This window comes from Acinonyx jubatus, chromosome A1, assembly GCF_027475565.1.
Source record: "Acinonyx jubatus isolate Ajub_Pintada_27869175 chromosome A1, VMU_Ajub_asm_v1.0, whole genome shotgun sequence".
In the NCBI taxonomy this organism is placed as follows: domain Eukaryota; kingdom Metazoa; phylum Chordata; class Mammalia; order Carnivora; family Felidae; genus Acinonyx; species Acinonyx jubatus.
In genome coordinates, this window is record NC_069380.1 from 112,314,293 (window position 1) to 112,340,616 (window position 26,324).

At 45.4% G+C, this 26,324-nt stretch overlaps 1 protein-coding gene across 1 annotated transcript in view; it reads right to left on the reverse strand.

Moving 5' to 3' along the window:
* SPOCK1 (SPARC (osteonectin), cwcv and kazal like domains proteoglycan 1) overlaps positions 1-26,324 on the reverse strand; it is a 515,798-nt gene that overhangs the window by 269,530 nt on the left and 219,944 nt on the right. The window contains exon 3 of the mRNA XM_027076628.2: positions 9,918-9,963. Within this exon, the coding sequence (XP_026932429.1) occupies positions 9,918-9,963 (46 nt within the window). The remainder of the gene's footprint in view (positions 1-9,917; positions 9,964-26,324) is intronic.

Below are 26,324 nucleotides of genomic sequence, written 5' to 3' on the forward strand. Positions count from 1 at the left end.
GGCCTGTGGGGACGCAGGTGAGCCGAGCAGCCACCTCCCAGTTGTGAAAATGCTCTAATCCACTCGACAGTCTCAGATGAGGAAATTTTAAACAGCATTATTGATTGATTTTAAAATTCAGCTGACATGTTTTTCCCTATTGAGAATTTCCCCAAACCAAAGCTGTTTCATTAGGACTCAACAAACATAATATAATTAATTCAGGGGCTGTTTCTCTAGCAGGTGGAATAGCAGGAAGGATTGTTTTGTTTGTTTGGGTTTTTTTCGTTTTTATAAAACTAGCACTACATTTTATGAGTTTGAGGAAAGGTAATAAATATGTCTTTAAAATGGATTTGCCCGTGCTGAAGAAACCTGTTAAACACAGTAATAGAAGGCCACAGAGCCCTAGCTTTGCAAGGGGAATTTTCCTACCCTTCACGATTATCATTCCATCCAAAGGGTAGAACACAACCCAGCGCAGCTTGGTTTGGGAGGCACAGGGTGCTGGGAGCTCCCAGCAAGGCCAGCAGATGACAGGCACAGAGCCATCGGCACCCCATAAGGAAATGGGGTCTACACAGTCGTAGCTGACAGCACTGAGCTGGCTCACTGAGGTTTGTGAGCACGTGCCGTCTGCCAACCCCTGGCCCTCTGCAACACGATGCCACTTGGTCTCCATTAATGCCCATGGCACAGGCATCATTAGCCCCACTTCACAGAGGAGAAAATGAAGGCCAAATAAGTCATTCCAATGTATGCAGCAAACTAATGGGAGAGCCAAGACTTGAACTTGAGCCCTTTAAACTCCGCTCTTCCCTCCACACCCTGCAGTACCCATAAGACTCTCTGAGAAAACAAAATACCTCCCACTTTGGCCTTTTTTGCTTTTTACTCTGAGCCTCCGCCCCCATCTCTGATGATTTAAAGGCCCATTTAATTCCACTGGTTTTATTTAAGCTTATTCATACCTCATTGGTTAAACTGTAACCTTTGAAACAACAGCATCAGGCTTCCAATTTTTCATTTTGTCTTTCGTTATGAAGAAAACATATACAGACGCTATGCTGCCTAAAAGCATGAGAGCTTAACTATCGTGGATACAAAGGACCTCGGGAACCTCCTTTTTGTTTTTTTTTTTATTTCAAATTTATTTATTTAAATTCAAGTTAGTAAACATACAGTGTAATATTGGTTTCGTGAGTAAAACCCAGTGATTCATCACTTACATATAACACCCAGAGCTCATCCCAACAAGTGCCCTCCTTAATACCCATCACCCATTTAGCCCATCCCCTCATCCACCTCCCCTCTAGCAACCCCCAGTTTGTTCTCTGTATTTAAGAGTCTCTTAAGGTTTGCCTCCCTCTCTTTTTTTATCTTATTTTTCCTTTCCTTCCCGTACGTTCATTTGTTGTGTTTCTTAAATTCCACATAGGAGTAAAATCATATGATATTTGGCTTTATCTGACTGACTTATTTCGCTTAGTGTAATACACTCTAGTTCCATCCACATTGGTGCAAATGGCAAGATTTCATTCTTTTTAATCACAGAGTAGTATTCCATTGTATAGATATACCACATCTTCTTTAGCCATTCATCCATCAATGGACATTTGGGCTCTTTCCATACTTTGGCTAGTGCTGCTATAAGCACTGGGGTGCATGTGCCCCTTCGAGTCAGCATTTTTGTATCCCTTAGGTAAATATCTAGTAGTGCAAGTACTTGGTCATGGGGTAGTTCTCTTTTTAACTTCTTGAGGAACCTCCATACTACTTTCCCAGGTGGCCGCACCAGTTTGCATTCCCACCAGCAGTACAAAAGGGGAACCTCCTTTTTATTTCAGAAATAGGCCAAGTGACATCAGGAAAGGCCACGTGATTTGCCTGAATTTAACACATTTAAAAAGTGGCAAAGTCATGGCTCATCTCAGCCCCTTCCTGGGTTACCATGCGCTACAGGCCAAGTGGCTTCAGGGAAGAATTAGTCAGTGTGTACGGAAAACGGGTGATGGGCATTGAGGAGGGCACTTGTTGGAATGAGCACTGGATAAGCCAAGTTGACAATAAATTCTATTATTAAAAAAACAAAAATACAATAAAAATTTTAAAATTTAAAAAAATAAAGAAATGCTAAGAAAAAGCAGCACCAACAGCAAAATAGAGTCAACATAAATATCTGCCAAGGGGGAGGGGGGGGAAGGATAGATAAAAAGATTATTGCATATGACAAAATAATAAAGCCATTAACTAGATCTACAACTATCAAACCAAAAACCTTCAGAAACAATTTTCAATGAAATACACAGATTAGAGAAGGAAATGTTTCTACGGTGCAACATGTAATGTAACACCTTATTTGTAGACCTGCCCATATGACATAAAAGTGTAAGAGCATGGACAGAAAAGTACATTAATGATGTGGCACTTTAGGAAAAGGGACCAAGAAGGAGCCCTCATTGGATTTCACTTTTATACTTGATGCTTTATTTCTTTAAAATAAGCAAATGGGCATATTATAAAATACATACATAAATAAAATTTAAAAAAATAAATAAAAGAAGCAAATGGGCAAAGGTAGGCAGGGATGAAAGCTCTAACTTATAACTTGATGTAACTTCAAAGCAGACTGGCTGAGTCAAAAGCTGGGGCACACCAATGTGGATTAATAGTCTTCTGTTGCTTCCCTGGCAGAAATGACTTGGAACATTTAAAAATCAATACTTCAAAAATTTTAAAAACACTATTTGTTTTTTAAAAATTTTTTAATGTTTATTTATTTTTGAGACAGAGACATAGCGCCAGTGGGGGAGGGGCAGAGAGAGAAGGAGACACAGAATCTGAAGCAGGCTCCAGGCTCTGAGCTATCAGCACAGAGGCCGACGCGGTGCTCGAACTCACGGACCGCAAGATCATGACCTGAGCTGAAGTTGGATGCTTAATTGACTGAGCCACCCAGGCGCCCCCAAAAACACTATTTCATTGTCATAATCAAGCAGCAGAAGAAGAGACAACGAAAGGACAGAGGCCAACGGGAAGGTCTGGGGTGAGGAATGGGCTAACGCGAGGTAAGAGAAACTGCTGCTCAGGGGAAAGCAGAATGGTGACATCACATGGAAAGGGAAAGGTAACAAGCAGACCAGACACAAGGGTACCAGGGGGAAATTATTAAGCTGCTTCCCACAAACCAGACCAGCTGCCTGTGAAAACCAGCAGAGCTCAAGCCATCAGACAAGGTGAACAGATCCTTCAATGCTGAGAAACATTCAAGGACATATGAATGCAAATCAGCAGGTCTTTTTGGGGTGAGGTTAACTTCTACATCAGGAGGAACACTGTGGGGACTTCAGATTTTTTTAAGCCTAGCATGTAAAATTCCAGATTAATCTGGAGGGAAAAAAAAATCCCCTTCTGAAGAACCATTCTATAAATAAGCAATCTTGCCTCCCGTGGAGCACCCTTTAAAACTTGGACAAAACGTGGATGCTGCAATCATCCCCAGGGTTCCGCTTGCAGAAACACAGTTGGAACATGGGAAGGACGCGCTCCTTTTGAGTTTTAGAATTTCTGCTTCAAAACAGTTCAAGGCTTTGGTCAGAATTTGAGCTTGTTGGGATCTTGGTATAATAGATCGGAAGTCAAAGGGCAAGAGTTTTCTTCTTTTCTTCAATTCAAGTGAACAGCGTGAGTGAAAAGGGCCCCTGACTTTGTGAGCTTTATTTTTATCTGGAGATCAATTTCTACAAGTTCATATTCTGCTCTGAAGATCACCAGCATCATCTGAGATTTAGTCACAGCCAGGCTGCTAGGGAAGAATGATTAGTATTCACTCCAGAAGAAAAACATTATCTTTAAAACCAACAGCTATTCACTCCATCTAAAACATTCATTTATTCCACATTAAAGGAACTCGCTGGTTTCAAAAAGTTCCATGATAAATCTCCCTTCAGCCATTTGTCCTAAAAAGGCTTGGCTCATCAAGGAGAACTTCATACCCAAATAAATCAGCGGGTTCTGTCCTGTGTGGGCCATGGCTACAGGAAAGAACCTAAATTAATGAATGCTCCCTCACTTTAGGACCTCTTCAAATCATCAGAATTCTATGCTACAGTAAGGTATTGCTTATATACATAAATTACTTTCCCAAACCCCCCAGTGCAACAACAACAACAACAACAAAAACCCCTTTATTCAGCAAAAACACTGTGATTAAAGCTTCCAATTTCTTTTTCAAAAAAGACCGGTCAAGAAGCTTTGAAACAACTTTTTAGAATTCACTTTGCTTCTTGTTCATCCTCTCTCTATTCGATAAAAGCAACACCTTTTATTCTTTTAACACAGCACTGTGGTTCAATAAATTATCTCTCTCTTTCTCCTCCAGGCCCTTTGGATAACCTTCCTGAGCCATCTCACTATAAGGCGAAAGAGAATCCTTGAGACAGCACCTTTATTATCACACTGAACGTGACTGTTATTAGCAAAGGTTACAGTGCAGGGATCCTGACCCACACACCATAGGCCCAGACTCGGTGAGGCCACGTTATAGCAGAAAATGTCACCCACATGGTGTCTAGTCACCTAGGGGGCTCAGTTAGCTGTCTGACTCTTGATTTGGGCTCAGGTCATGATCTCAGGGTTGGTGGGTTCAAGCTCTGTGCTGGCAGCAATGTGGAGCCTGCTTGGGATTCTTTCTTTCTCTCTCTCTCTCTGCCCCTCACCCACTCACACTCTCTCTCAAAATAAATAAAGAAACTTTAAATTAATTAATTGTGATAGACCTGGGTCACTTACATTAACACTTGCCATCTTATGGATTTCCCAGTTTCCCAGACTAGCACCCCTCACCCAAACCACCCACACCGACACCTGCTCTTGCTCCCAGCCCCCACTTCCCAGCACTAAAACACTCTCTCTGCTTATTTAAGGCCTTAGATGGATGGCTTATGGCTGATAACTGGGAGTGTCCCAGAGACGCCTTTCTCACTGTGGTCCCTGTTATCCAACACAGCAGGTATAAACATGGAGTATCTGATAACCATTTAAGGATGGATGGGAGTCAAGAAGGAAGGAACACATTAAGAGCCTGAACCTCTTCGGCCCCAATAACAAGGATCTGGGGTGCACGACTGCAGTGACCCACCCACCTAGTATAAAGCAGGCTGGCTCTAGTTTAAACCTGTGAGCTTCAGAGCCTCCCAACCCTGAAGGCCCCCAGAAGGGAATGCAAGGAAGGAAGAAGTAAAACCTGAGTGGAGAAGGAAGGAAGCAACACGGAGAGACAGGTAAATAGGAAGAAGAAGAAATGAAAAAGATCAATTACTTGCTAAGGCAGCACAGATTGAGCACTTACTGTATGCCAGACATTAACTCATTTAATCCCGCTAATGCTTTCCCTGGTGCCATGCCAGATTGGAAGGCTTAGAGGCAGAGAAGTTAAGCACCTTGCCCAGAATTGCTCGGTGAGGAACTGGCAAAGTCAAATTCCAAACCTGGAGAATCTGACTGCAAACCTCAAGTCCCCACACCTCACTTACCAAAGTGTATCCCACAGAATGCAGCACTTTATCTGGGCACCAGATAGGTGTGGAGTGAGAAAATGAAAATAAAAGCATGTGGTTAAAAGCAAATTGAGGGGGCACCTGGGTGGCTCAGTCGGTTAAGTGTCTGATTCTGGATTTGGGTTCAGGTCACGATCTCACCATTGGGGAGATCAAGTCTGTGCTTCGGGCTCTGCTACAGAACCTGCTTGGGAGGGCCGAGTGGCGGCCCAAAACTCTAGAATCACTCCAGCAACCGACAGCCTCAGCTGACCTCCTGGAGACATCTACCCCAGGGCCTCCACTTGCCCTGCTCATCTGAGACAGGAAACGTCTGCATGTGCCCACTGCCCTCTCCACCTGGACAGCCTGCTCAACTCTCCCTGCAGGGTGTCTGGCTTTGGGAACTTCACAAAGGCACTGTCTCACCTGGTCCCTTCAGTTCTGAACTCCTGTCTGTCCCTTCTTTGAGGACACGTGGCATCAAATCATTATGATACCAAAAAAGAAAAAAAAAAAAAAAAGGACCTAATACTTTATCCACATCTCACCAAGAACGCTTCTTAGAAAAGCCTGAGGTTCAATGAGAAAAAATGAAATATGGCCTTTTGTAGCAACGTGGATGGAACTGGAGAGTGTGATGCTAAGTGAAATAAGCCATACAGAGAAAGACAGATACCATATGGTTTCACTCTTATGTGGATCCTGAGAAACTTAACAGAAACCCATGGGGGAGGGGAAGGAAAAAAAAAAAAAAAAAGAGGTTAGAGTGGGAGAGAGCCAAAGCATAAGAGACTGTTAAAAACTGAGAACAAACTGAGGGTTGATGGGGGGTGGGAGGGAGGGGAGGGTGGGTGATGGGTATTGAGGAGGGCACCTTTTGGGATGAGCACTGGGTGTTGTATGGAAACCAATGTGACAATAAATTTCATATATTAAAAAAAAAAAAAAAGAAAGAAAAGCCTGAGGTTGATGGCTATTATACTCCACTGACAGAATCATTAATGATTCGCTTTAAGACAACAAGTTAAAGACATTCTCAGCCTCATGGAAGGAGACCGCCAAGTGAGGCGCTTTTCTTCCAACCGCCTTAGAGTCGATTACATGAGAAGGGCTTGCTCTAATGAAGCCCTGTTGTTCAAAGTTCAGTAAATATCCTGAGGCAGAGAGCATAATTACAGCCAAGTAACCACTTTCTGAATACCGTGAGTGTCTGAGCTATTCATACCAATACCTAAGAGAAGCAAGAGCTACGTGGGCTTTTCAGAGATCAAGCTACAGAGTTGATGCCAAGTCTGACCGCCTACGATGACAGCCAAATTCCAGAGCTCCCAGGCAATGAAAGGCGCAATGGACGAGTCACCCAAGAGTCCTGGAGGAGGGACATCATTTAGCAGGTATGCCTTGCGTCCCTAATCACAGCTGTTGAGTCACCAAGCTAAAGTCCTCCACAGTACTGCCCTCATCACATCACTCCACTGCTCAAAACCTTTCTACGGCTCCCGACTGCCAAGAAAACAAAGTTCAAACTTCACAGATTGGTGTGAAGCGTCCTTCAAAACCTGCCTCAAACCCCCCCTTTCTGGCTACCTTCCACCAGAATCCCTCATGACCCACCTTCCTTCCCTTCTTTTCCCCTACATGCGAAGCCCACCTCCATCAAGAAGCCCTATCCACCCCAATGCCAGGGCAGAGGTGTCCTGTGAAACCCTGCCGTGTTTTCCAACAAGTTCCATTTCTACAAACTCCAAGTTGTCCCCAACCCCAAAACCACGTGAACCATGTCTTACTCCTTTTCAGCTTAGGAGGGGAAAGGACTTCTCTCCGCAGCTGACAACTTTCACTGGAGTTCGGCAATTCTCCTATTATCTGGAAGATGAAACGCTCTACATCGTCCGTGCCTGGGGTGTATATTTCACCAAGTGGTGTCAGCACTGATATAGTAACCTCCCATTTTTATTGAGCAGCTCACAATGTAATTGATGACATCTGCTGGGGCTGGTATTTGAGGTGAAGGCTAGCCTCATTTCTGCTGGCTCTCCCCACGGCTCCGTATGTAAATAGTCCACAGCGGCAACACCTGAGCTACAAAGCGGGGCTTCTCGGCTGAGGTCCTCAATTATACCCCATAAAGTCATCAGGTTTTATATGAGGAGGATTTATCTCAGCAGATCCAGTTTTCATGCCTACGGAACTAGAAAAAGAGGGAGCAGGGCTGGGAATCTGCTCGATACGCTTGCCTTCATTCCCAGGAGAGAAAAATCCTTCTTTGGGCTTTTTGGTTAAGCAGATTTAAATACCATGCTCTTTTTGATGCTCAAAGTTTCTGTATGAACACCCAAATCAAGGGAAACTATCGTGTATATCCCCAAGCGGCAAATGATACCCACCTTCCAAGTATTATCTTTCCCAATGTCTACTAGTAAAAATGAAAAAGGCTTCTCCTGGTGAAGTTTTAGTATTTATTTCCAAGTCTTGGGGAAGAGTAAATCTGGCAGTTATTTAGAGAACCTCTGATCCTTACAGGACAAGAACCTATTTCTGGTTCTGGGCTGGAAACAATTAGTTCACTGGCACCGGCAGCTGAGATACGTCCCTCAGCAAAATCATGGTAGGAATGTTTGTAGAAAGGCTCATTTGTCAGGCACAGACAGAGAACATGCGGCTCTGTTTCTGAGGGTTCTTCTGAAATGAAGGTATATCCTTTTGAAAGACATGTGTAGAAATTCTGACCCTTTCCAGGGGAGAATTTCTAAATACAAATGCCTCTGCATGCTTTAACGTGGCTTATTGTGATGTCTCAGTCACTGCTAAAGTTGCAAAGGAGTAAGGCTCTTGGAGGCTGCTAAGATATGGATAAGCTCAGACTGATCTTCAAAGGAAAGCCTTTCTTGGCACCTGCTCCCCAGACACATGCAACACAGTAAGTTCCCCACCTACAGATTCTACACTGGCCCTGCACATACATGCTTCACCGCCCTTAACACATCCCACTGGAACTGGTGACTGACTTCTGCCCATGCTCTACTCTGAGCTCCTCCAGGGCTGGCACTACAGCTTTTTTTTTATGTTTATTTATTTTGATAGAGAGAGAGAGACCATAAGAAGAGGAGGGGCAGAGAGAGAGAGAGAGAGGGAGAGAAAGAATCCCAAGCACTGACAATGCAGAGCCCCATGTGAGGTTCCATCTCGCAAACCACGAGATCATGACCCGAGCTCAAATCAAGAGCTGGACGCTTAATCGACTGAGCCATCCAGGCACCCCTACGATTTTTCTGTTTTACTCCCAGAACCTGGCTGGTGCCCGTGAAAACAGTGCAAGTTCAATGTTTGAAAACGAATGAATCCATGTACGAATGAATAAAATGTTCTACTTGAAGGCATGAGCTGAAATGCATATGTAGAAATTTTAATACCAATTTTGTTTAAATAAAAAACAACAGGGTCCAGGGTGAGAGCAACCCATTAAAGTCGCAAAGGAGGGAGTAGAAGGGGTTACCTTCTACCATGTTACACGTCAAAGCCTTGGTTGATTTCTTGTTGTCAGGTTGGCCATCATGATCACATCAAATACTGAAGCCGCAGAAGTGAAGTTCATCGTCAGAAGTGTGAACCTTTGATACGTGGTAGGTAAACTTTTCCCCCCAGGTTTCAGTATCAATTGCATATACATACTTCAGGTACAACCTAGCATCATTTTCAGCAGCAGGGTCTGTGCCAACAGCAGCCACACATGGGACAGTCGAAACAGGGACATGATTCACGGGCAGGTCCTCGCTGTATCTTAAATAACTCAGAGGAGGACAATGGTGATGATTTACAAGGGCCATCAGGAGACTGGCTTCATGCTTGCTGGTTATCAGTGGAAAGAGCTCTCTGAGGACCATGCTTACACCCAAGTGGTCATTGAGCAGACTCAGAAAGAAGCTTCCATTTAGAAACCACGATGAACTGATTTAACAAATGAACTATCAGTGCCCTTGAAAGCCTCCTGGGATTAACCTGTTTCTACAAAGGAAGTTTCAATGTTCATGACTCATGTCAATTGCACAGCATTTCCAGGCAGTCTCTTCCACGAATGAAATCACTGGATTCAACCCAACAACTCACCAGGTCATTATAATAAGCATTTTACTCTTTTGTTATTGTTGTGTTAAAAAAAAAAATCCAATGACTGTAGTTGTCAATTCAATACATTTTTAACAATCTGTCTTAGACAATCTCAGACAAATAACCAAACTGATAAAATACCTTCCATCACCATAGTCATTTTAGGCTCCCAAGTCAGTAAAATAAGACAGCTCACTGGCCTTTTTATGAATACTAGCTCAGCAAGCAAGGAAGGAAAAATGAAGCCACATTTCCCACGGAATATACAACAAGAAACATTGCATTCTTTACCTTGGTCAAAAGGCTTGTTGGGATTCCAGTTTCTGAAATAATCATCCTACATAAGGAAAAAAAATAGAAAACAAAGGTCAGATTTCAGAAAGCTTCTCACATAACTACACAAAAACCTGCCTTTCTCCCTATCTCCCGAAACACAAAGGAAAGCATGAATGGCTTAGAAATCTTTCCCCAAACAGACATTTATGTGAAATCAAAAATATCAATTTACTTTTCAAATTCTTGTCGTTCAAACTACATGCATTAAACACTGGGAAGAGTAAGAAACACTTCAGCCTCATATGGAAACAACGATGCTCTTCTCGGTTTGACAGATAAATGGAGACACCTTCCAAAAGCAAGGTGGATTTGCTATCAATTATGCTGCAGGTGATGCCCTGCTGCCCTCACTTATGATTAGGCCTCTGTGTTTGTAACAGCTGATAATTTCAACGGTCAACATTCCCTTCATAACTTGCAGTGCAGTTACAGTTTTCCAACACTGGCAAAAGTTAAAAGCAGAGGACCGTTCAAATGTGAGCATTAACCAGAGGCATACATTTAGCTTCGGACCATTTGTTCTGGATGTGTGACAGCAAAACAATAAAGACTGGCCAATCCACTCAATGCTGCTTATATCAATTTATGCCGAGGAGAGACACTTTGTTCCTTGGAAATTCACTGGGGTCCAGGCCACTCACTTATTTATAGTTACATGAACCTCTTCTCCCCTTTTGAGAACCTCTCCTTCTTAACTGCTGCCTGCTCTCTTTATCCTCCCCTCCCCCACCTGCACTGTCCCCCAGCATACCCACTCTATCCCAGCAACCGATTTGCAAGGTGAAGAGGCTTCACGCGTGTTTATCACCCCCACGTCATTTTAGGGCTTGCACACCTTTTCAGGTCATTTCCTCCTCGACCTAATCTACCCAACATTATTTGCTGTCTGTGTTTTGGGCAGGTACTGTGCATGCTGCAGAGTTATAGAGAGCTGCCTACAAAGAGGCCTCAATTTCTCTTCCGGAGAAGCTAATTTACATCAAAGTGCACAATTAGTTTAAATTATTGTCCACACTGTCTCCGGCTGCAGTTTATCTCCGACAAGATCTCCTGTGAATTTTATCAGCCTCTGTGTCGTTCAATTACCTGGCTTTATTAGATCCTTGTTGAGTTCACCTAAGCCCTTAAATAGATTTTAGAAAACTGGATTTAGAGTAAAATCACAACATATTGCTTCTTGGGCAGTGATTCCATTTTCCAGAACATGAATAAACATGAACAGGTTCCTCTGGATGCTAGGGATTCAGCATTAAATTGTTTTTAACTCCAAGGAATTGGGCCACTTTGCTCTGGCTTTAATGTTAGGGCATGACTGACCTTCTCACCCATTTGGTTCAGAAGTCCCTAAGGGCCACACCATGAAATATCAGTGAGAAAGTTTAAAACAAGCCCTCTGCTATGTCTCTCCCCACCTATGATTTTAAATACAATCCTAATCTTTTGAACTATGTGGTTTGAAACTCAGCAGCCCGGGTTAAGTGAGTCCAAGTTAAGGACTGGATGGGGGGGGGGGGGGCTTAGCCTCCGATTTCTTAGCTGGATGGTCGTCAATGTGCTCTCAGCTCTATACACAAGCATGTCACCGACACATTCTGCTGGTCACGAGGACAGGAGAAGAATGAATCTAGGAAGAACCTATCCTCACTGCTGGAGAAAAAAATAACATCCATCCTTCCAACCGTGGTTCATCAGCGTCCTCTTCACATATAGAGCCCAGCTTCCTATCCCTATCCTCGGGCAATATGTTCTACTTGAACATGCTGTTCTAAGACATGGAAGTCCTTGGAAGCTTAGGATGTGTGTCCGACAGGGAAGGACTGAAGCCGAAGACAAGTTCCTTTACTTTAATTTCACTTGCCACATTCCCTTTGATGTCAAAGAAAGGTATGAGTAAGTCTCAAGAGCTGAATATTCCCTAATGATTTCAACCTCCTTTGTAACCGGGATGGCATGTGAATGAAGCATGCTTCTGGACCTTGTCATTTTTCCAGGTTAACTACAATGGCCATTTTTACATATTTCTCGGGGGGGGGGGGGGAATCACCATTTTAAATACAAAGCCTTTCAGTCATAAAAGCAGGTATGTGCATTCAAATAGTTTCAACTGATTGCAGAGGTAAAAAATACTGCCTAATTGCTGCCAAGATGTGAAAGTGCACCTTGAGTGAACACTCGTTATGCAAAGGCAGTCCTTCAGGCAGCCCCTGGCCCAGCAAGGCCAAGCACGGAAGGAAAGTGATTCCCTGCACCTGACTGCTTTTGCTCTGCTGTAGGAACGTACACTGCCTAGGCAAAAACCAATGAGCCAGGAGCAGATAAACCCATGAGTGTAACTGTTTGGCTAGAGCAAAGAGAAACCCCTATCAGAGGCCAAGGTCATGAACACGTGGCAAACAGGGAAGAACCAGAGCCCAGCTGGGGGGTGGTCAGGGAGCACCGGGGTGGGGCATGGAGGCAGCAAAGTGGAGGATGAGATGCTGGGCGGATAGAGCACCCCGCCACACGGAATGTGCCAGGTCTTACTGGCCCGCACACATGGCAAGTCCAAGCAGGCAGAGGCGGTATCCATCGATCCGCCCCACGTCTGCGAGGATTTCCAGTGAGGCAGCATCTAAACTCAAGTGGAAACAGCCACAGATAAAAGACAGCCCCTTCTAGAGCTGCACCTCCTGAGAACGTGCTCATCCCTGAATCCCACTTATCAGAAGGACAACTGTCTGTGGCACTGAACCAACACTATCAGCACGAGGGCTGGTCATTTCTCCCGGGCTCAAGACTGGAGACAGGGGGTGGGGAAGAAAAACCACCCCAGCTTGTCTTTTATTTTCTATCTAAATTAATACAGCTATATCCTCTTTACACTGTCCTAAAATAGACCCATGACTTCCGGTGCCGTGGGCAGTTCTGCCAGTTTTCTCAGAGTTACAATTCCCACCCTGGGAACCATGCATGTCCCCACAAAACCCCAATGCCACAGTGAATTAAAGAGTGTTCCTGCTGCACGGACCCCAGAGTCCCTTCCAGATATCAGCCCAGGGCAGGACTTTAAGAGCCCCTGCCTGTCATCTTCCTTCCAGCCCAAGAAGGTTGTGACCTGGTCAAATTCAGACCGTGGGGTAAAGGCACACGGGATGTGTCAGATCAAACTTGCCAGGGGATGCGAGCGTGTCTGAGTTGGCCTCTTAACTGGTCATTTTATCATCTAATGAGGAGGCTTCTCAAAATGACTTGCAAGGACCCCAGCAACAGTTCATTTTTAAAACATAAACCTAGATAGAAAGATGCACATCTAAATATAGTCACTTACTAAATTCAGCAACGCCTATTAGTGTATTACGCAGGCTAAGGAATGAAGGTCGGCAGTGTTACCACATGTCTATATTTTATGGGCTCTACTACACAGCGTAATGTCAGGCCCCTGCTAGACAGGGCAGAGAACAGGCTTCCTCTAAATTCTAACCATATGAGAGAAGGCTGATTCCATTTTATTGTAGCATTGCTTAAATGAAACTTACCCAACTTTTTAGGTTCTGCTAACATCTAGAAGAACCTATCAATTTAAACAGAGTCTCAAACTTGAGCACGTTCACACTTTCATCCAAAATCATGAAACGTCTCAAGGCAGGAGGATAAAGTTACAGGAAGCCAGAATCAAAAGTTAGCATAACAATCACAGTAACAAAGTGACACATCATGGGGCACCTGGGTGGCTCAGTCGGTTATGCACCGGGCTCTTGATTTCAGCTGGCCTCCCGGTCTCACAGTTTCTGAGTTTGAGCCCCGCGTCGGGCTCTGCACTGACAGTGCTGAGCCTGCTTGGGTTTCTCTCTCCCTCTCTCTGCCCCTCCCCCACTCTCACTCTCACCCTCAAAATGAATAAAGTTAAAAAAAAAAAAAAACAGGGGCGCCTGGGTGGCTCAGTCGGGTTAAGCGTCCGACTTCAGCTCAGGGCATGATCTCATGGTCCGTGAGTTCAAGCTCTGCGCTGGGCTCCATGCTGACAGCTCAGAAGCTGGAGCCTGCTTCAGATTCTGTGTCTCCCTCTCTCTCTCTGCCCCTCACCCATTGATGCTCTCTCTCGCGCTCTCTGTCTCTCTCTGTCTCTCCAAAAAATGAATAAACATTAAAAAAATTTTAATGAATAAAAATAAAAAGAAAGGACACATCATTACCTGTGTAGGATGAGAAAGAAGGCAGTGGTGCTCTTGTTAAAGAAAGAATCAAAGACTGGCAAAGATTACAACCCCACTTATTTTAATCCTCTGCAGCTGATCAATGCAGGGGGCAAAGACAACTATTTCTCCATTTATCTCAGTAAATATCCTCCTAACACAGAAAAGGATCCTGTAAAATTACTGGCACTCAGGGGTTGGTGCAAAGGAATTTAACTCTGGGTTTTCAACTACTTTAGAGATACTCTGTTTTGAAAAACATGCACGGGAAAGGAAGTCTATTTAAAGTGTATATGTATACAACACATATTGTATACTATTATACAATTATTATACAATTATTCTGCTCTGTAACTCATCTTCCCATAAAATCGTTAAGCCTCCCTAGCACGAAATGATGCAAAAAATATTCCTGCTATAATGTGAGTGATTCAAGTCTCTTCATCATGGATGATCGTAACAAATTGGAAAAGCTATGGTTCCATCCCATTCTGAATGGGAACCTGAATTTCTCTTTCACTGTCCCAGAGCCCCAAGATGGCGGGTGCAATTTAGCTCAAATATTCCCCAAGGATTTCCCTTTCCAGGAGTGCTCATTTCAGCTCCACACAATGTCGACCCAGACTCTGAGGCAGAGATGAGGTGGCAGGACAAAATGGAAACCACTTATGCAACCCAACTTGCCTTAGTTTCACTTACAAACATGGTGATGTCATTTATTATCTACCTTACAGCTCCAGGTAGTACAGATCCAAGACACTTAACTCACGTGGAACACATCATTTCTCCCTCATACATATTTTAGCCCAGTTGTTTGCACTCCGCAGTTTCATCTAAAGATTGCCTGAGATAATACAAATCATCAGCCTTGCAAATAAATGGGAGCCTCCCCAGTCTCAACCAGGAGTGAGCAACAGGGATTCAAACAGAAGGAAGGAAGGTGAAGGGAGAGCAGACAGCCTCTGTGGCATCATCTGTGGACCCACTGCGGGTAAATGCAAAGGGGAGAAGAAGCACTCCCCTGCAAGGTCAGGCAGACTAAAGTGGGGTCGGCGGATCCCGGATGGGGTAGATCCCCATTTACTGAACCCAAAAGCTTGACAAAGAGATTAAGGGACTGTAAGCAAACCGCTCACCCAAAGATTCAGTGCACCCTAGTTCTGTTAATTTTCACACCACTTGACTGGGAACGTTAGGAGGAAGGGCTGGTCGGCAGGTGGAAAGAATGTCTCTAAAACGTACCGGAAGTCACTGGAAAGGTGAGACTCCCAGATGACATCATATAGTGCCTCGGCTGTATAATTAGACATTTGACCGCAATTTTAACTGGCACGCAATGGCAATTTCTACTACCCCATCTACTGGGCAGTACAAAACATTCCATTTATTTACTGGGAAAGGAGCTGGCTTCCCATACCAGCACAGCACCTTATCTCTGTCCAGTTCTCTCTCTGGGCAAGCGACAGAGAACTCCAGCAGGCCTGTCCCGCCCATTCCTGGCAAACAGCCCTACCAGGGAGGAATCCTTCTGAATGAAGTGGCTCCGCTAAGTGGCCCAGCTTGTTTCAGTGACCTGAGGCCCCACCGAGCTTCCCTCCACAGACCCCCACTCATGAGAACCCTGTTTGCCAGCAAGTGGGAGCTGTGTGCATGAATGCATTTCCATGTGAACGTATCACTGCCACATACCTGAGCCTAGCCTACCTTGGGGCAGGGAAGGAAGATCAGACTCACCTGCATATTCCCCCAAGGCATCACTCAAAAGCACACAATGAATCCTACCTAAATCGTGTAAAATAGAAGGAAGCTGCTCCAGCTTTAACATCTTTGTGTTCCTGTGAAAGTCCCATAACCGTTACTGGGATGCGTGTAAATACAGGTGGGTATATGTTTATACAGACACTCTAAATCACTTTCTTCCTGAATAGAGCGATTCTTTGATAAATTGGTTTGACATTTGGTATAAAGTCCTGCAGGCCCTAGACAAAATGATTTAGAAAATAACAATGTCAGTTGCTCTGCTCTTTCAATAAATAACACACCAGTAAAACACAGATAATAACTGACAATCATACTTGTACTATAACTAATGAGAAAAGATAAAGCAGCAAATGGACTGTTTATATGCATTTGATAAATTGCATCCCCTGGATATACCAATGAAAAATAAATGTGTGTGGTGCTGGTTCACTGAACTAAAACAAATATTTACCACTGAGATTTAGGATTAAGAATGAAATTTACATTTTATTTGGCAACTATGTGGATGCTATGTCTACATACAGTTGAAAAGTCAAAAACCTACCTCAACTTCCTGAGTACGAAAGCATTATAAATGAGAAAAAAAAATAAAAGAATCAAACAAGAGGAAGGAATGTAAACATTTTCGATAATTGCATCAAATTTTCATATTATCATAACATTACAAAGATCATATGCAGATATTTTCTGTTAAGTCACCAACCATCATACCTTTGAAAAAGTGCCATCGTTCATCAAGTTCGTGGGGAAAAACATTAGGTTACCGGGTAGAATAACACAAGTGGGGAAAAATCAGAGTGTGCTCTAGTGATCCATGTAGTTACTGCAGACCAGACAGCAAAATCATGATTAAATCCCAACACTCAGTCATGATTTCTATCTATGAGAATTGCAAGTGAATAATTTCCTATGACACTGGTCCAAAGGGTGAAATTCGGTAAAAATCCTGAGATGACATCAGAGACCAGAGGTAACAGACTTTCTACATTTCTGCAAAGAAATTCTCCTGCCTTACAGCTCCAAAATAGCTTGAAGGGGTCTAAAACCTGAGAAAGACATGAATTTAGGTCTTAGAAACAGGTAATATGAGTAAGACTGTCATGGCACCTCTAGCCAATTAAAGGATGACAGCCACCACAGAAGAGTTCCAGCTTCCTCAGGACTTTCTATGTCTCCCCATCTGTCCATCCAATCTGAGGTTGTGGAAAATGACCCACTGTCTTGTTCATTTCTCAGTGAGAAAAACCAAGGCTGAGATTGCTTCCCAAAAGTATGGTCTGCAGTGGTTTTTGTTCTGGGATATGAATGGGTCTATGAGGCTATGTGTGTATTCGACCAAGCCAAAGGACGTCCCCCAGACTCAAAGCCATCCCTATCCCTGACTTTATTAACAATATTATCAAAATACTTGTGCTAACCACGAGCCGCCTTCTGAATACCCAGGAGAGAAACAGCCAGAACTATGGAGGCAAAGGCAGAGGAGACAGGATAAAACAAGACCAGCTCTGATGCAGATATGGGTTTAAATTCTTTCTCTGGCACTCATTGGCTGTGTGGCCCCTGCACAATCACTCAGCTTCCCAAGAGTCACAGTTCCCTTATCTTTCTCTTATCCGCAGCCACCTTGAAGGTGGCTTTTTATAGGACTGTACTGTATAGGACAAAAAAAATCCATGCACAAGTGGACTCACACAGTTCAAACCCATGTTGTTCAAGAGTTAACTCTAACAGGTATAAAATTTCAGTAATGTGACTTCTTGTGCATCTGAATCTTACCAATTAGGCCCAAGTGAAGGGAGGCCAATTGTACCCGGTAACAATAATTATCAAGTCTTTTAAATGCATGTAATTTTATTAGTGTCACGTACGAAGAGGAGCTTAGAAAAATAAAAAATCAGTGAAATTTGAAAACTTGAGTTCCAGGCATGTCTCTGTTTCAAGGTCAGGCTTATACTCTCTAAGATTCAGCGACCCCATCTTTAAAAAACAAACAAAAAACAACAACAACAACAACAAAACAAAGGTAACACACCACAGAGCTGTTTGTGCGTCAAGTTTTGAACCACTATTAAATATTACATTTAACTCCATTAAAGTTTCTATTGTAACTAACTATATCCTGATAAGGAAACTGGGCAAGCTCTGGACAGGTGACATTTCCATGTCATCACTGTATGAATGGAAAAAACAGACAGTGTTTGGCACACCAAAATGAGGCCCTTGCCATCTTGTGGCACGTGAGCCTTTACCTCAGAGAAAATACCAGTTATACACAGAAAATACCATGAGGCCTACCTTTGTCCAAGTAGCACAAATTCCAAGTTGAAGAGTTCTGTGAAGGCCACTCCTGCCACATCCGTAGGCTGTCCAACCATGAACAGCCAGACACTACCTTCTAGACTATTAAGGTACAGCTATTAACTATCACCTCGCCCCTTCTCCCGCCCCACCCATCCTGCGCGGGAGGCACGACTGGGGACAGTAGACGTGGTCATCCTCCTTGCTGACCACTGGACTCACTGGAGGGCTTTCCCAACACAGATGCCTCAGCCAGGAGCAGCCACTTCACTGGTCTGGGCTGTGGCCTCCACAGGGGGGACAGTTTTTGGTTTTTTTTTTAAGTTCCCCGGATGATTCTAATGGTTAGCCCCCTCAGGGGCTAAAGGAAGCCACACATCAACTCAATCACAGTAAATGAAGGATGACTCAGGAATAGCCTGGCCCACAAAGGTAGCACACCAGACGCAGCCCATCAAAGGCCTAACCCTGTCAACATCCAGAGCTTTCCAGAGTTGACTCTTCCAATCCCACGCTAACCCCTCAAGGCGTCCCCAGCTCCATATACAGCACGCATGTCCACTGGCTGCCCAGGAGAGAACCCAGGTCTCAGGTGGGACTCCTCTTCCTTCTTTTTGCTGTTCAGGCAATAACTTCAAGGGAGGGGGGGAGGCAATAATGGGAACCTGGGACTAGCGAGGTGACACTGGTGGGTCTTGGGTTGATCAAACTGTACAAGAGACCTGCAGGTGGGGCTCTGCCCCACACCCTCACCCCACATATATTCATGCCTGAGTCACCTGCAAGGAACAAGCAGCCTTCGCGAGTTGGCTCACCACAGCTGTGTTCAAAGTCAGGCCTTGTAGCAAATTGAAGTTCACATCAAAAAGTTCAAATCCAAAAAAAAAAAAAAAAAAAAATCAAAGAGTAGTATTACTATTAATTGTACACTAATAACGGCTGTTACTATTTGTGAATGGGCACAAGGTGCCAGACACGGCGCTAATAAGCCCTATGTTTTATTTCACCTAACATTTACAATAACCCGCTAACATAGGGGCAATGAGGACTACTGTGAGGTAGCTGGGGAAATAGGAGCTCAGAGTGAGGAAATTATTACATAAGATCGTGCAGCTAGTAAGGGGCAGAGGAGAATGTGAACTCACTTTTGCTCAAGTCTAAAGATCATGCTCTACCCACCAGATGACGCCACCTCAGTGCCACCGTATGAAGGGAAGAGCACAAGGTATGTATGATGGAGACCCTACAGAGGGGCTGGCAACCCTGGGAAGAGGCCAGCAGGAGAAACCAAGGGATGGGAGATGAACACACAGACCAGAGGCCTTCAAGAGGCCCTCTCTACTGCTGCCATGAACTGTGTGTGTCTGAAGCCTCAGGTTTCCCATCTGTGAAATGGCAGGAATAAACACCTGCTTTACAAGGTCTACGTGAGATTGGATCGCAAGTCCGTCCGTCATGCGCATGGATCCAAGAGAGGAGGGAGGACACCCTGACTCCCTGATCCACCCCTACTCAACACGCTGGCCGGGGTTTCAGAACCATGGCCGTGAGCCCTGACAAAGCAGCCTCAGAAGCCTTCCGCCTTTGTGTGCTCTGGACTGAGTGCTCACACCTGTCTGCCACCAGCACTCCCTGGAGCCCGGTTCAAAGTGAAGTATCCAATGCAACATCAAGGCACAGCATGGAGGAGGTGGTGGCTTTGGCACCAGCCATCTCTCTAGGAAGCCACGGCTACAGACTTTGCATGAAATTTTCATTAGCTGCACAGCTAGGCCTGCTACACTTCCTCCCAGCCCTGCCATTCAGCCTCGGCTCTTCAAGGGAACATCTGGGAAGCGTAGCAATGAAGACTCCCTTCGCTGTGTCCCCAAGTGTCCTAGCAGCCACCATGCCCACCCTCCTGTGCATCCTGAGGCTCTGGCCCTCGGACCACTACATAGCAGATACTCCCCGGCAAGAGAGCCCCAGAAACAGATCTGGCCAACGTCTTTTGTCCATGCCAGTGGTGTCGGTGTCGGGATCTGAGGGTACTCATCTGAGATTTACAACTTCTGAAGTTACATTCCCCCATGGTACGAGGTAATCAGGGCAGGCAAGCCTGCTGAAAAATGGATCCACACTCCTGAGCCACAATTTACCTCTACAGTCACCGACAAGGCTTCCATGGAGAAGGGCGGGTGCCCCCTCTCTAAGGTTCCAGCCATTGCGAAAACTGGGGCTCACCAGAACAACCCTCTGAAACCGAAGACCCCCATAGGACCCACACTCCCAACAGCCGCTGGGTCCAATGAACACATGGTCATGGAGACAAGCTACCTTTCCTCTCACTCAGCAAGAGCTTACGCAATTCTGTGAAGGATATGACAGAGCCTCTCAACCCCAGCATGCCAAAAAAGATGCTCGGTACACTCAGGAGACTTAGAGAACCAGAAAGCACTGCAGCCAGGCTCCACGCTTGGGAACCTGGTCACTGGACCTCTTGGTCCCCGACAAGATGTATCTATGTCAGGTGACAAGATGGAAAGCCCAGAGACACTGCAGGAGAGCATTCCTCATACTAAGAGCAATGTGCATTGAGTCCCCCAACAGGGGTCCAGCCCTTGTTTTGTGGGATCCATGTGCAAGTCTAGTCCATGAACATATGGCTGTCCCATTCCTCTGCAGGAAAATTCCTACAATCTGGCCATGCTCATTTGGGGTCTGGAGTGCCCGCAGAGACAGAGGAAAGGTGAAGCTGCCAAAGAAACTGGGGCAGAGACGCAAGGACCTTGATGCCTGAGGAGACATGCAGATTTTAAGGCATTGAGGAACTGCTGGAGGGCTTCCTTAGAGGTGGATTCCATCAAATTGGTATTTTCTGAACCATGCTGGGCTTACTCTGTGTGGGACAAATTAGAGGCAGTCCAAGTGAAACCAAGGACACCAGAGCCCTCCAAGGCAAAGTTATCAAGTGACATCATTTACATGGTAACAAAACACACATTCAACAGACATTTATTTCTTGTGGAGGAACACTTTGCTGGCAGAAACTATCGTGATACCTTCATTTTTACGCTCTTTTTCCATGTACTATTTGGGGAAATAACAGGAACGTTGATAATAATGCTAGTCTCTTCCAGTTCCAAAATTCAGTGTTTCTAATTATGTCAAACAATCAACTGTGCCTGAAAGCTCTATATGAATAGAGCAGGAGCAATTTTCGCAGAGTAGCGAGACTACTATTGAGACTATACTAGACTATAATGTACTAGAGGAATCCAAGATGCAGCAAAGCAGTGAGCTGCCTTTGCTTTGATTTTTATTTTTGGTTCAAATGGAAGGACCTAATATGAACACAAATAGTAATTATGTCCTAGATCTTTAAAAATCCTCTTCCTAGGAAATAACTTTTGAGCATTCAAGAAAGAGTCCAGTTGGATTTTTTTTTCACATGATGCTCAGAGGTACTGACACAGAAGCGCTAGCAAAAAAAAAAAAAAAATGTCCAAGACCAAATTCTTTAGCTCAGCTACCTTTTCGTGTGAGGGGGAGACTTCCGGAAGAAATCACGTAAGAAGACAGGAAGAATACAGAAAATCAAGTAGCAGTCCGAAGGGCCCAACAAGCAAGGGTAGCTACTTCATCCACTCCATCACCACACCATCTCGGGGCCCAGAGCCCACCTCCTCAGAGGCCTGGGAAAGAAAAACAGGAGCCATGGCACCAACACACATGTACCAGGACTATGTGGCTACTATGCTGGAGTGGTGTTGGGTCCTGTTGGTTAAAATCGCCTTCTCAGTCAGCCAGTTGCATGGTCACATTTTCTAGGTATCTTAACACCCTTAAGTAGTGTCTATGACCCACAGGACAAAGGAAAGAAAAAAATATAGAAAAGTGCGGGGGAGGGGAGTGCCTGGGTGGCTCGGTCGACTAAGAATCTGACTCTTGATTTCAGCTCAAGTTATAATCTTGCAGTTAGTGAGATTGAGCACCACGTCGGGCTGTGGGCTACTAACACGGAACCTGCTTGGGATTCTGTCTCCCCCCTCTCTCTGCCCTTCCCTCACTCATGCTCTCTCTATATATACATATAGAAAAGGACTCTATATATACATACAGGAAAATCAAGATGGTTATAATGGTTGGGGGAATATGAAGCTGCTTATACTTTATTAGTTATCAATTTAAAAAACATGACATGGGGGTACCTGGGTGGCTCAGTCCATTAAGGATCTGGCTCTTGATTTCAGTTCAGGTCATGATCTCACAGTTTGGGAGTTCGAGCCCCACATCAAGCTCTGGGCTACAGTGCAGGGTCTGCTTGGGATTCTCTTTCCCTCTATTGCTGCCCTTCCCCTGCTTGCACTCTGTCTCTGTCTCTCTCAAAATAAAATAAACTTAAAAAAATCAACATGACATGAATTACTTCTTGTATTTTTATGTTGTCTACTCACTGATCTGTTTACTCATTCATTCATTCAAAGTTCTATGGAAGAGGGAAAATGAGGACAGCATCACTCAACCATTACAGGCAGAGAAACTCTAGTGCACAGAGAGGTAAAATCATTTGGACATGAATTCACACAGCACTAAAACGTGTGGTAGAAGATCCATGTAGACCAACAGCTTGGGCTGAGAAATGTAGCCATGTCCCAGACAAAGGAAGTAACAGTGAAACGCTTCTTGGGCCATGACCAAGGCCAATGAGTAGGAACATTCCATTCCGATGGAATGGATCCTGAATGGAACCACAAAGCCTTATCAGTAGCCTGTTTCTGGGCTGGCACATAGGGTCGCCGTTCATTTATTCCTTTGTTCTGGCATTTCAGCTACCCTGTAAGGAATGAAAGACCTAGGATTCACAAGGGGTGACCCTAAGCTCACTCACAGTGCACAGCCCCTGGCAGAAACACGAAGGACAAGGGCCCAGGACTCAGAGCAGAAATCGCACATTTACCCATGAGGCGGTGACAGCTCCGGCTCTGACACCTAAGCCAAATTGTGGCTCGATTTACTAAGGGATCCGAGGCTCAGACACCTCATCTGATTTACCAGCAGGACACACAAATCACAGCTAGACTTGGAGGCACCTCGTCAGCACTGCCTGCTGGAATTATTTGCGAACAAGACCGCGCGGGTTATTTTGGTGTTACCCATCAAAGCCTCTAAGCTCCTTTCTCACATCTCTCTTTTCACGAAATTCAGCTCTTAACCCAGCTTGGAGCTGAACTCAATGGTTCTGCTTCCCCATCAGAAACGCACAAAAGCATAAAAGCCTATGGCAGTTTCTTCACCAGGAACTTCTCTTGATGTCCCCACTGCCACTGCCTAAGTGATTCTGGGCAAGCGATTCAACCTTTGTGAACTGCAGTCCCCTCACCTGTAAAATGAGGGCAAAGGTGCCCACTCCGCACGGTGGACTGGAGGGGTCATCTGAGACATACATGCAAAACGCCCAGCACGTAGCTTGTGCCAGAAGATGGTAACTACATTTTCTAATTGACCTCTGCGCGTCCTGTGCTCTGAGCCGAAAATAGGGTTTTCGAAACAGACTGCTGGTGGACTCTGGATCAGGAGACTGGTTATACTGCCATCCTGACTCTGAGGAGACTGTGAAGCAATGAAATCTGGGTGATGGCTGCTTTGGAAAAGCAGCAGCCACGGCTCTATGCGAAAGTGTAAATAAAATGGCACTTAAGTAATCACATTACTCACAGCTTAATGCATGTGATCCAGAGCTTCAAGCAAGCGTGTGCGTGTGATGGATTTCTCATTATCTGTTGGCTGCCACTGCGGTCCATCCAACCGTCTGCAGGCGTCCTGGCTGGGAACGTCTACATGAGCTCCTGATGGGACCCACACTCCTCGCTATCAGTAGGAACAGACTGAGCAGGAAGGAGGCGATGCCTTCATAATAAGGTGATAATGCAAACAGACGTGTGTGCTTGAGGGAGAGCTACCAGGGTCTAAGTCAGCCATTAAAGGTACGTTCCTCAGTTCGCAGGGGCTCCTAAAAGAGTTTGGGCCGGAGGAAATTTCTAGCTTAATCCTCCTGGTCCCATCAGGGGGGGATGGAGCCTCCTTGGATGCCAAACATAGCCTACTCTCGACTTAGCAGTGTTGAGCACCAAACCAAGCACCAAAAGAAGGAGCCAGGAATGCTGCACTAAATCTACCTCCTTCGTGGGGGGAGAGAGGGTCTCTGAAATCCCAGGGGTCTCCCTTTGCCTAGAACTGCCCTGAAAGCGGTCACGAACTAACTGGAGTATGCTAGGTCCTTAGACCATTTATGCTCCAGATAAATGGAGAACCTCCAGAAAAGCTACTTCAGAATCCAATGGCAACATTAAATCTAAGTTCACCGAGGCACCTGCCACCTTTCCCCAGGGAAAGAGCTCCCTAAACATGGGTATATTTGATTGAGGCAAGGCTTGTGCTAAGAGGCTCTGCCCTTCCTGCCTCCACCTCCCAGCAGGGCTTCTGTGCCCTCACGGACTCCCCGCCTCTGCTCGCACATGAAAACTTACTCCTGGACCCTTCCTTCAGAGCCACGTAAAGAGGACTATGATAGCTCCCAGACCATTCATATTCAACAAAGGATCCGAGCCTGAGGTGCCAAAATCCTGCCGTCTGCCAAAAGAAAGGCGAGGAATATTTGGGGAGAGGGTCTCGGCTGCCCCCTGAATTTACAGCATGCCCGTCAGCCTGGTCCCAGTAAGTGTAGAAGGAGAAGAGGATGAAGAAAGCAGGGAGAGGGAAAGAGAATGAAAGTCTGCAAAGAGTCTTGAAGGGAAAACACCAGGAAAGGCAGCACTGGCAATGTGAGAACACTTTCTCCTACAGATCCAAAATGGACCCAATGGATGGTAGCACAAGAACCCGGGACCTAGGGAGGTGCTGGCATCCTGCCGTGTTCTAAGGGAGGGAGGGGAATTCAAGAAAACAGCAACTCGAGCCTGTGTTCGGCCCACAGTGGGAAGTAGCATACATCTACTGAACGTCGACTGGCAGCTGAGGACCACACTCTACACTTTACGCTGATTATTCCTCATGATGATCCCAATGACGTTGCAAGGATGGAGATGTCCGTTACCTTTCACAGCTAAGGCTCAAAGAGGTTACGTAACTTGTTTGAGGTCACATAGCAGGAAGCAGCAGAGCAGGGTTTCAAATCCAGCTCTGCCCGACCACAGAGCCCTGGACTCTTTTCCATGTGCCACGATCACCCAGTACCCCCCCGCCCCCCGAGGGCTGAGTATCTCACCAAGCCCTAGACCATCAGCTCCCAGAGGGTGGACGCCGTTGGACCCAGCTCAGACCTGAGCAACCAACAGAGACTCAGAACAGCTACAGGTTGAATGAGAACTGGTATGTGAAGACACTATGACTTTCTCTGGCAACTAGTAACTTCACTCTTTTGAAGACAAAGGCCCACCCTCGATAAAGCCCAGGGAAGCTGAGCCTCTAGGGCTCAGATCTGGGTGGAGGCAGAGTATGGGAAGAGAAGGGAGAAGAAGTGAAATCTCAAGAGACACCCTGGATGGGTGGCAGGGAGAGGCTATGCTACTGCACCAGACCCCTTCGTGGCTGCTGGGCGAAGCTGTGGTTCCGAGGATGAAGCAGGAGCCTGGCCAACAAGAGGCACAGCATCCAAGCAGGTTCCAGGAAGGGCTCATTCGCATTCGAAGTGAGACCACCTTGTGAGGTGCACAGGTTTGCAGGCTGATCCGTCAATCACTCCAGACTAATGTGCCTCTTCCCCCAGCTGCAGCATAAGCTCAGCCCTGACCCCGCAGCCCAGCAGACCAGGGGTGGCTCCCAAGGAGTCATTATGCAAGCACACATGACTTCACAAACCCAGGGTCCGCATTAGTAAAAATTAGATGCAAATGTGATAGGGGTCATGGCTCGCCTTCCTGCTGGCCCTTGCCTGCCACACAACAATGATGCCCGAATGACAGAATCAGAGAAAATACTTAATAAATTATGACCACGCACTCAAGCACAGCAGCCCAGACCTTTTGTGCTTATTAACACGGTCTCTCTGCTCTTTAGAGGACCACAGTATTCTTAAGTCTTTTGCAACTAAAAGGTACCTGGGAACATAAATCTTCCTCACTGCAATGTGAACAACTCCCGTAACAACAAC